This window comes from Panthera leo, chromosome F2 (assembly GCF_018350215.1).
Source record: "Panthera leo isolate Ple1 chromosome F2, P.leo_Ple1_pat1.1, whole genome shotgun sequence".
Classification (NCBI taxonomy): Eukaryota; Metazoa; Chordata; class Mammalia; order Carnivora; family Felidae; genus Panthera; species Panthera leo.
The window spans coordinates 40,555,918-40,568,090 of record NC_056695.1 but is presented as its reverse complement, the minus strand read 5'-3'; the positions used below and the strand labels follow the sequence as shown (position 1 = coordinate 40,568,090).

Sequence of the window (12,173 nt, the reverse complement as noted above, 5' to 3'; positions counted from 1 at the left end):
TTGTGTATTTTTAGCATTTTTTTAAAGATAGGAAAATCTGATTTCATGGGACCCATGTTCCTACATGATGATAACCATTTTCTGGTACTGAACAGGGTACTGCTCAGTAAAAGGTACTGCTTTTTAGCTTCACTGCCGTTCTGTTAAGTTTTATAATTTTATTTTAAATTTTAATTTTTGTGAACAAATATTTATGATTAAATAAGTATGACAACATATAAATATTTCCAAGGATGTACAGAAACATATAAATACATAAAGCATTCTTGGAAGAACACAAAAGAAACTTAATAGTGGTTACATTAGAGAACTAAGAATAAGAGTGAGGGTGGAAGGGCAAGGACCCTTGGTTTTTATATTTTTCTATACTATTTACATTTCAAACCATATACATGTATTACTTTAATTTTAAAAAGTAAAAATTTTAAGTTGAAAAACATGGATATATCTTTTTAAGTAGTAAATCTACATGTGCTCTTATGGCACTCTCTCCAAAATACACTGCAAATAGACATTCCAAAATATTTGCAATACATTAAAAACTTGGAAAGATAGAGAAAAAATAATTACTTTAGGTTAATTTCTGGGAAATAAAATAGATGGGGAGTGTAGACTTTTATTTCTCATTCTATAGCCTCAAGAATTTTGATATTTTTAATGATAATTATTTTAAAATTATTTTTAAAAAATTATTTACCTGATTATCTGATCATTTTCTTTTTATGTCAGAAATGGGAAGAGTTGAGAGAAGCGGTGCAATAAGTAGGATGTACCCTCTTTCTGTACTCTTCCACTCCTCTCCAACCCCTCTTGCAAATTCACAGAACAAATCAACAGCAAAAGTTCAAGGTGGCTCTAAGGAGCTCATGCCATGGAGAATTTTAAGTACGTAACAGTAGCATCTAAGATAGTGAAATACTGTTTTCACAGCTGTCACTCAACCTTAAGGGGTCTCTAGGTGTCAGAGCCACCATCTGGCCCCCCAGGCATCTAGCCTCCATTCTCAGCAACCTACTAAAACTGCCACTTCTGTACCAGTGATCTCTGGCTGTCAAAAGTTGTTTCAGAAATTCAGTCCATAATGACTTCCTCACAGCATGAATCTATGAACCATCATCACCTTCATCCCCACTTAGAAATCCCAAAGATATTTTGACTTTTCCTTTTTCCTCATCCCTATATTCCTTCACTCATCTAGGTCTACTGTCATCCTTTTAATGTTTCTGGCATCTACTCTTTCGGGTATAATTCCCTCTAGCTCTGGTTCAGGTCCAGTAGTCACATGTCTACAGCACCAGAGCAGCCTCTTCACAGCTCTCCCTACTTCTGCTCTTCCACTCCTTAAATGTGAACTTCATGAAAGCAGGGACTTCGTGCCTGTTCACTGTATCCTCTTCACTGCTTTATGCTTTGCGCCCTTGCACAATGGCCAGCGCGTAGTAGGAGCTCAATAAATATTTGTTGAATGAACAAATGCAACAGATTGTTGCCGATTAATCATCATTCTCCTGTTCAAAACTTTGAACAAAATGCCTATGCCTACAGAACATCCTATCATTCAAGGCCTTCCGCCATCTGTACCAAAGCACCTTTAAACTCAACAAACTGTTATCCTCCCAATTCCTTTATTTTCAATCTAGATGTTTATGTTTATAATAATACTCTTGCTCACACTGCTCCTTCTGCCTAGATGTTCTCTTTCTTATTACCTTTTGAAATCCCATTAATCCTTTATGGTCCCACGATTACACTGCCTCCTCATGACAACCTTCCTAAACAACCCTGGTTGAAGTGACTTCCTCTTTACAGAGCATTTATTGTTTATAAATGCTCATTTGATGATTTAATATATGTGCCCCTGTGAAAATATTTTGTTGCTATTTTGCTCTGCAAATTACTTTTCCATAGGCATATCCTGCCTTCTAGCTAGATTTTAAATAAATTGATGGCAGAGATTTGTATTTCTTTAAAAAAATAATTTGGGGGAGGGGAGGCTCAGAGGGAGAGAGAGAATCTCAAGCAGGCTCCATGCTCACTGTGGAGCCTGATGCAGGGCTCGATCCCATGAACTGTGGGATCATGACCTGAGTAGAAACCAAGAGTTGGACACTTAACTGAGCCACCCAGGTACCCCTATAAAATTAATTTTTGAATAGATAATATATAAATAGAATAAAAAAGGCACAAAAAATTTTTAAGTGAAAATTAAGTCTCTTCCATCCTTTTCCCCCCCAGATACCGAATTCTCCTCCCTGGAAGCAATACTGTTATCAGTTCCTTGTAAATTCTTCCAGAAATAGGCTGTGCATAAACACATATGCATATATAATCTTTTTTAGAAAACATAAATGGTAGTTTACCAAACACAGAAAACAGAACTGATAAATAGCAGGTACCAAATAAATATTTGTGGATGAATGAATATAAACTTTATATACCTTGTTTTTTTACTTAATGGATCTTGGATTTGTTTTCACAGCAATAAAGAACTGCATTATTTTTCTATATAATAATCTATATTTTTCTGCATTCTATACCATTGTATGGATGTACCAGAGTTTATTTGACTAATCTCCTCTTAACAAACTTTTACATTGCTTACAATATTTTGTCTTAGGATTAATGTTTCAATAAGAAGCCATGCATATACTTCTTCAGACATATATTTCCCTGCACTGGAATAGGAAATTCCCAGATAAGGGCTAGCTGGGCAATGATCTGCATTTGATAAATACTGTCAAGTTGTTTTCTACAGACGCTGCACAAATTTATAATCTTCCAGTAATATATGAATGACTATTTCCCTGTATCCTTACTTAACCAACTGAGCCACCCGGGCACCCTGAAATTCGTTTTTCTTTAGATTCATATTTAATATTTAGATATTTGACCTGAAATTTATTTTTTCTTAAGCAATAAGTTAGAAACCCGACTTAGTATTTTCCAAGTTTCCCCAACACCATTTACTAATCAGTCTTTTCTCCACTGACATGAAATACTACTTTTATCCCATATCACATTCTGATACAGATTAGATCTATTTTGATTCTCTATTTTAAGTCCCATCCATCAGTATGTGTAACCCATATACCAGCCATTCATATTATTACAGTAGCTTTAAAATGTACATAGTATCTGATGGGGTTATTTCCTCTTTCCTTTTTCATAATTGTCTTGGCTTTTCACATTTTCCAGATAAACTTTGGAATTAGTCTCTAAAACAGACAAACAATATTCTAGTAGAATTTATTAAGGTTCTGTTAAATGTATAGACGGGTATTGTGAGAGCCAACATCTTTTTTTTTTTAATGGTTGGTTTGTTTGTTTGTTTGTTTATTTATTTATTTATTTATTTATTTATATTGTTTTTAAATATTTATTTTTGAGAGACAGAGGGAGAGAGTGTGAGTAGGAGAGGGGTAGAGAGAGAGGAAGACACAGAATCTGAAGCAGTCTCCAGGCTCTGAGCTCTCAGCAGAGCCCAACATGGGGCTCAAACTCACAAACCGTGAGATCATGATGCGAGCCCAAATCGGACGCTTAACTGACTGAGCCATCCAGGTGCCCCTAATGTTTTGTTTATTTTTGTGAGAGAGAGACAGAGACAGAGACAGAGAGAGAGAGAGAGAGAGAGAGAGAGAGAAGGAGAGAGAGAAGGAGTGGGGGACAGGCAGAGAGAAAGGGAGACAGAGAATCCAAAGCAGGCTCCGCATTGTCAGTGCAAAGCACAACGTGGGGCTCAAACCCATGAACCGTGAGATCACAACCTCAGCTGAAATCAAGAGCAGGATGCTCAACCGAGCCACCCAGGGGCACTCTAATATCTTTATAATATTTAATCTTCCCCTCCAAGAACAAGGTTGGTATTCCATTTATTAAAGCCAACTTTTGTGTTCTGCAGGAGCATTCTAAGGTTCTTCAATTGATTTACCTTATATATTTCTTCTGAAGTTTATACAGGTGTTTTTTCTTTTTGTTGCTACTGTAGACAAGATCTTTTCTTCCTTCATATATTCTAAAGGATTGTTGTTTATATAGACAAAGTCTACTAATTTTTGGATGTTAATTTTTTACTCCCAAACCTTTATTGTTTATGATAATTTTTAGTAATTCTCTTGGGTTTTCTAAACATATAATCAAATCATTAAAAATTAGTTTTTAATGATTTTTACTTCCTTTTTAATTACTCTACCACCTGTTTCTTTCACTTACCTAAATGCATCTTCATCTGGTTCCTGACAACAGAAATGCTTATACTTTCTCCCTATTAGGCACCATGTTGACTTTTGAGTTGAAACATATATACTTTATCATATTAAGGAAGTATCCATCTTATCCATCTAATTGTACATTGTTAAGACTTTTTTTTTTAATCAGGTAGGACTTTTTATTCTCTTCTCAATGCCTGCTGTTGACTTAAACATCATTAAATTCTGGGCAATAAAAAATACTGTTCACCAAGGTATTTCCATTAATGTCTTTATCAAAAATAACATAAGTGGGGGTGCCTGGGTGGCTTAGTCAAAGTGTCCAATTCTTGATTTCGGCTCAGGTCACAGTCTTGCAGTTTGTGAGATCAAGCCCTGCATCAGCCTTTGCACTGAATGTGGAGCCTCCTTGAGGTTCTCTTCCTCTCTCTCTCTGCCCCACCCCTGCTCACATTCTCTCTCTCAAAATAAATAAATATATATTTGTTAAGTAGCGTAAGTGAAGATTCTACTACTTTTTCATAAAGAATCTACTTCTTACCTAAAATATGGCCAGTAGGACAGTGGCATTTTCCTTCTGCAGTTAAACCACCAGGGCAAGAAATGCAATTCCAGCCATCTTCAGTAACACCTTTCTAAATTAAAATAAATCAATAAGTAAATTCTCCTTCTTAATTGATGCTGTGAATTCAAGAAGCCACAGTAGTGTACAATTTGTAGTCAAGATTCAAATAAATCATGCATGTATGAGCTACATAAATATTTCTTGGAGAGTCAAACTGTGCTCACTTTCCAAAATTAAGCTATACATTATTACTATGTACAGACTACTGTTAACTCTGGGCAACCGTTGTTTCTTCTTCATGATTTTCAGTTCAAATGAATCATTTCTTTCAAAGTAATATTGCCATTCAGTTTTTCCATTTACAAAGAAAAAACAACAAAATTCAACAGCATTTAATCAACAGGTAGTCAATTAATAGTTTGGTTTTACCTGTTCTAAAATATTCTAATTTTTACTTATTTAAAAAAAAAATTTAATGTTCATTATTTTTTAGAGAGAGAGACAAATTATGAGCAGGGGAGAGGCAGAGAGAGGGAGACATAGAATCTGAAGCAGGCTCCAGGCTCCAAGCTATCCACACAGAGCCCGATGTGGGGCTCAAACTCATGAACTATGAGATCATGACCAGAGCTAAAGTCAGATGCTCAACTGATGGAGCCAACCAGGCACCCCTCTAATTTTTATAATCCAAATATGTTAGCTTTTAAAAATTAAGTTATGATTTAAAATGGGTGAATTAAAAAAAATTTTTTTTTTAACGTTTATTTATTTTTGAGACAGAGAGAGACAGAGCATGAACGGGGGAGGGTCACAGAGAGAGGGAGACACAGAATCTGAAACAGGCTCCAGGCTCTGAGCTGTCGGCGCAGAGCCCGACGCGGGGCTCGAACTCACGGACCGCAAGATCGTGACCTGAGCTGAAGTCAGACGCTTAACCAACCAAGCCACCCAGGCGCCCCTAAAATGGGTGAATTTTATAGTGTATGAATAATATGTAAATAAAGTTGTTAAAGTTATAAGGATATTTCTTTCAATCCAGAATTGTTTGTATTAATGAAGGTTTTGTTTTTCTTTTTAAGTTTATTTATTTATTTTGAGTGGTGGAGGGGCAGTGAGAGAGGAAGACAGAGAATTCCATGCAGGCTCTGCACTGTCAGCACAGAGGTGATGCAGGGCCTGAACCCATGAACCATGAAATCATGAAATTTGAGCTGAAATCAAGAGCCAGATGCTTAACTGATTGAGCCACCCAAGTGCCTCAATGAAGGTTTTTTATAAAATATGACATTCAAAATTAGGCGTATTATATTATATGATTTTTCCTAAACCTGGGGCAAAAATATAATATCAAAAACATGAATGTAACCAAAATGAATAGAGAACAAATGGTAATAACAAAACAATGCCACAAATTATTTTTAATTTTAGTTGAAAAGACTGGATTTATCATGAAATGCTCCTATATTTGTCAGTACATTATATAGGACTATTTAAAAATTATGATTGTTGGGGTGCCTGGGTGCCTCAGTCAGTTAAGCGTCCAACTCTTGATTTTGGCCCAGGTCATGACCTCAGGGTTCATTAGATCGATTCTGCAGTGTGCTCTGCCCTGATAGTACCAGTCTGTTTGGGATTTTCTCTCCTTCCCTCTCTCTCTCTCTCTCTCTGTCTCTCTCTGTCTCACTCTCTGCCCCTCCCCCACTCGTGTGCACACATGTGCGCACATGCTCTCCCTCTCTCAATATAAATAAATAAACATTGGAAAAATAAAAATTATGCTTGTTTAGTAATCTCACTGAAAATAAATTTTCTTTGTAGCCATTTCATATTAGCTTTTTATCATTGATAATTCATCTATGGTCAATATTTACAAAAATATAAAATACGTATTAAGGTGAAAATCAAACTTAAAAGTTAAATCAAGTTAGCCATAAATTAGGACAACTGGTAAATTAAACTAGTAACTTAATAATAATCAACTTGATAGTATTTTAGACCATTAAATTCCCAGATTCAATTATTTTATTCAGATAATGAGAAGAAACATCACTATAAAAGAACTGGCTCACAAAGACTTCCAATTATCCAAAATGACTGGAAAATGTATTTCTGTTAATTAAGAATCATTACATATAGTAACTATTAACTTACTAATTTTCCTAAAATTATGATATGACTAACAAAACAGCAATAGATATTATTTAACCTCTTTAATGATGCAATTGGCATTTCATGAACTTATCACACCTCAGTTATCATTATAAACATGAATTGTTATATAAGACTGTTAACACAATAGGTGTAAGGCACAGAACTCAATCTGTACCAGTCAAAAAACTCACACATCCCAACTTGTTCTCTATATATACCATTCATCTATTTTTTTTTTAAGTCACTGAGTTACTCTATGAGGAAATATAAAGACACAAATATTCACAGCTTTGTGGTTTTTTAAATCTCAGACTTTAAAAACTAAGGCAATACATTTGTTTTTTTCCAAGTCTGCATAAAATTTCACTCATTTCCCAAAATTTACTCGAGGAAAACAAAGTTAATTTAACAATTTTGAGTTTTGGGACCATATTATAGTACAGCATTAAAATGTAGTTTAAAAAAATAAAGATATGTTAATTTACTACTTTTTACAGTAAAATGATTTTAAAATAAATACTTGATACCATGTTTTCCGGGCACTTTTTACAAATAATATCAGGTCCTCCATTATTAGAGATCATCTGAAATCCTGGTAAACACACACATGAAGTTCCTAAAATAAAAACAGTCAATTTTGACCTTGGTAAATAAAAATAAAGCTCCAAGATAGGGAAAATTTTAATATTCTTACAATCTTGAGAAGAAGTATAGCTGTTAATAGCAAGACTCTGGAATCAGCACTGCATGGGTTCTAATCTTAATTCTGCTATTCAGCTGTGCGACCTTTAGCAAGCTACTAAACTCTATGGCTTGGTCTCCAGTTTGGTAAAATGGGGACAATAACGGTACTTACCTCATAGGGTTGATATGGGTGTTAAATTAGTTATTATACGCAAAGATCTTGGAATGTGTATGGCACGCAGTAGGTACCATATGTGCTACCACCTTAAGTGCAAGCATAACTGAACTATTAAAGCACTGAACTTTAATTTTAATAATCAAACTATGCATTAACTGCTATGGGAAATTTACTGTTCTATTTCATCCAACCATACACATATATTCAATGAATTCAAATTTACTTTGTCAAAACAAAACCTTATTAGCAAAGTTACCTTGATTCAAATAAACCATTGTTTTCCTCTGGACAGACAGTAGACCTTATAAGATAATCACCATTCAACTTGCTGGACAGGTAAGGACAACATTCTCTAAGGAGGCATCAAGTGGAAACAGCACCCACAGGAATCTATGCAGTAGGATGCATCCAATATCTGGGTCCATAACTATGAAGCAACACCTTACAGTTTAAGAGTCGGTGAAATGCGTCCTCATTCATACATCCTCACCTGAGGAGCCGGCCCAGTCTTAAATGACAACTTTAATGAGGATATATCAAATTTGAAGATGGCAGAAAGTTAACACCATGGGTGACCAAATCAAGAGTGAAAACATTTTGGACCTTAGAATATGGAAAAAGTCTTATTCTGAGCAGTTTCAGTGAGGGGAACTGGGACCAAATGACCTACGTTTGAAGGGGAAAAAAAACAACAACAACTAAGTTTAATACAAAGAGACTTTAAGGGCAATTAGTAATATTCAATAATAAAAGGGATGAGTCCTAAGGAAATCTATATTAAGAACACACTGTATAGTGGAAATACATGGGTTGAGACTGAGGGCAGAGAGACACCAGTTCTTCCAATCCACAATTTAGGTAACAAAGAAGATGTAACAACATCATCGAGGCTTGAATTTCCTTATCTGTAAAATGAGAAGACTGGACCTAATCATGGTTAAGGTCCCTTCTAGCACTAGGTTTCTGGGATTTGAAGAGCAAGATAAAGAGCTAACAACATTTATAAGCGCTAATTTGCATTCCCTCCCCAACCTATCCTGTGACCTACTTCTCTACACCTCGTTCCTTCTCTATTTTTTTTCTATCTTCGGTGGGCGACTTTCCAGGTGCCTCCCGAAAGACCCCTCGGATGAGAAGCGAGGGACTGGCGCCGAGAAATTAATTATCGGCCATGGCTCAGGGGGTAGCTTACTCGGGTTCCCCAACCTCATTTGTGTGCAAGCTGCAATCCTCCAAGGAAACCCACCCCTCAGGAGTTGGCAGTTAACTCTCCTGAAACATTTCTTCCCGCCGACGAAAATGTGTTTCAGAGACAGGGGGAGGGAGCAGCGGGCAACAACAAGCCTGGTGTGTTAAAACTCTGGCGAGGGCCCACCCTGAACGGTCTCACCTCGGGCATCCTGCCTCTGGTTGGCTCCACACGGCACACAGGACAGCGCGGAGATATCGAAGTACTGGTTGTGGCCGCACGACTCCGGCTGCAGGAATGGAAATGAGAAGGTCTGGGCGTGTGAGACTCGCGGGAGGGCCAACAGGAGGAATACGTTCACAGCCGCGGCGAAAGTGGACCAAGCCGCCATGGCTACCCTGGCCCCACCGCCGCTCGTCACCATGGTGCAGACGCCGGCGGCAGCGCAGTCTCCCGCGCCCCATCAGCCGCTGCGGCGAACCTGCAGAGCCGATTGGACGACTCCGCCTGGGGTTACGGAAGTGTCTGCCGTCGCCGCCCGGTTGCTAGGTGAGCAAAGCCTCGGGAAGCTGGCTGGTCTGGGATAGGAAGGGGTAGAGGTACAGTAACCCTGGAGGCTGGCAGGCCAACCCGCTCTTTAAAATGTGTTTCAAACTCTGGGACGCGACCCGTTACCGGGATTGTTATCAGTTTAGGAGGTCGGTAAATAGAATTTCACAGCAAAGACTATATGCGATAGTATGACAGAATTATGAGTATTGTTTCATTAAGCTGTTGAATGATGTTTACATCAGAATTTATCCAAATCAGGCCATTTTCGCGTTAAAGGAGACATTCCAACAGAGTATTTGCAAAATACATTTGTCAAAAAAGTAGAAAAAATCCACTGATTTGAAATACGCAATGCTGGAAGATTGGCTTAAGCACTAAAAAAAAAGATCTTTCCTGCCAGACTTTTTCTTTGTGTTTCTACTTTCTTTGTTTCGGGTAAAGGAAATCATGTATATAAAATTAGATCATCTTTACTCATTTGTGAATAAAGAAGGAAACTAATTTTTAACCAAATTTAAACATATGTGAATCCTGCCTTTCAAAGCAGGCATCCTTGAAGGCTATTAGCACCAAAACATTTTAGAATTACCTTTAGAGCCACTTTACAGATCATAAAATTTTATTTCTCAATATTTAAATCTCACTTCTGTTTCTGTTGTATTTTATTTTATTTTGTTCTCACACTCCCCACTCCCCCAATAAAATCACCTGGCATAATTTTCAGCCACCTTATCAATCAGTAGTAGCTAGAAACAACTTTTGGCTCTCTCTCAAAAAAAAAAAAGATAGATAACTTTAACCAGTATCCACCATCAGTCCTAGTATTTTTCATGTGGCCTTCCCCAAGAGACCAGCATTCACTCAGTCACTAATATCTATGATACAGGACACAGTAATATGTTCTGAAAGCTCTCTCTTAAAAAGGAATCTCAAAAATGTTTTTGAGTAATTATGCATTGCTGGGGTGTTTAACTGGTAGTGGAAATCATTTATCTGATTAAGATTTTTTTTTAAAGACATGTGACTATACAAATGTCAATGACTCAGAAAGGGTATGGTCAGAATAGTTGAGATTAATCTGCAAAAGCTTTGTATGGGTGAATTTTAATTCTAATCTTCCTTGATGAAGTGCATACTGTTATATGCTCTGTGGAGGGGATTGGGGCAATAACATTTACTCATTGCCTTCTATGTAATTAAGACAACAAAAGAGCTCCCATTCTTGGTTTTTCTTGTGTTCCACACTGTGCACTATACTAGGCTCTTGACAGCATTAATCTGAACTCTTTATAATAACCTTCTGAGGTAATACTATCCCTTTCTGAGGATCAAGAAAGTAACATTTTAGAAAGTGGTGGAACTAGAATTTATTTTCATCTGGCCAACTCCACAACCTGTTACCTTTCCAGTTTACTAAGTGGCTTCTTTGTGGAATAGAGGAAAAATTTGGCATATTCTATATATAGGATGAAACGATTGCCTTTAGTTAACAAGATGATACCTCCATTGTACACCACAGACAGGAACGATGATTGCCTAAGACCTTTGGGCACTGTACCTGACAAAACTGCTCCAAAAAGCTAAATAAAGTAGTGAAATGATTCAAAATAGAAACAGGTTTGACGTAACTGTAGATACTATGGGTCCATCTGTATAAACTGCTTACAAGGATAGTGGAAAAAATGTTAGCTAAAACTGTTAAGTATAAATTGGGAGTGTATCATTAGGGATATTTCTGCTGCAAATAATAGATCAAGTAGTTTAAGCCAGTTCCCAATGGCTTAAACAAAAACAAACAGGAGAAGTCTGGACATAGGTGGTCACTGGTGTTCATTCAATGATGTCAGATAGTCACCTCTGCAGTTTTCTTGGCTTTTCCCTCTTAGTTGCAGGGTGCTTGCCCTATACCAGATTTAAGACAGGAACAAGAAAATAAGCTGAACCAGAGATATTTCCACTGTCTCTTAAAAGAAAAAAAAAGTAAATGCTTTCTCTATGTCATGTCTTATGCTAAACTTCTTACCTGCATCATTTCAGTATTTTTAACAGCCCTATAAATAGGCAGTGCATTTATCAGCTTAAAGACATCCCAGTATCACCCAGCTAAAATGTGGAAGAATTATCCATAGAAGTGGACGAGACTAGCAGAACATGGTTTAATGTCAGCTTATGAAGAAGTCTACCAAAAGACATGAGAGGATGGCTTCAAAGAGGATAGCAAATGCTTATTGAACACCTAGAATGAGATGGGTACTGTACCATGCCTTACCTACAATAACAAAATTAGGGCTATGGAAGAAGGGAGAGGCAGGGAAGGATGAATGAAAGAGCTGTTTAGGAGGAAGAATCGTGAGAATGTTAGGACTTGGACAGTAGAAGTAAAGAAACAAAAACAAGGATCACTCCCGGTTTCTGATTTGGGTAGCTAGGTGGATTGTGACATTATAGGAAAACAGGAAATATCTGGGGACAGATAAAAGCTTCTTTCTGAATAAAAAAAATTAATGGTAAAAATTAAAGTTATAGAATTATCCATTCATGGGGAGTTGGGACCATGGATGATAATTTAAATAACTGATATTAATTTTTTGTTTTCAGTGTGTCAGTCACTGCAATATCTCATTTGACAAAATTGGGACCATTATA

General features: G+C 36.8%; 1 protein-coding gene across 7 annotated transcripts in view; it reads right to left on the bottom strand.

Annotated features, from left to right (window-relative positions):
* Positions 1–9,401, bottom strand: part of TMEM67 (transmembrane protein 67) — an 83,394-nt gene extending 73,993 nt beyond the window's left edge. For all 7 annotated transcript variants that reach the window (XR_006198497.1, XR_006198498.1, XR_006198499.1 and 4 more), the window contains exons 1-3: positions 9,177–9,401; positions 7,452–7,540; positions 4,750–4,843 (exon numbers count right to left, since the gene is read on the bottom strand). Coding sequence is in view for 1 of the 7 variants with exons in the window: in XM_042924194.1 (XP_042780128.1) it covers positions 4,750–4,843; positions 7,452–7,540; positions 9,177–9,399 (406 nt within the window). In the remaining 6 variants the exon portion in view is untranslated. The remainder of the gene's footprint in view (positions 1–4,749; positions 4,844–7,451; positions 7,541–9,176) is intronic.
* Positions 9,402–12,173: the final 2,772 nt, after the last annotated feature.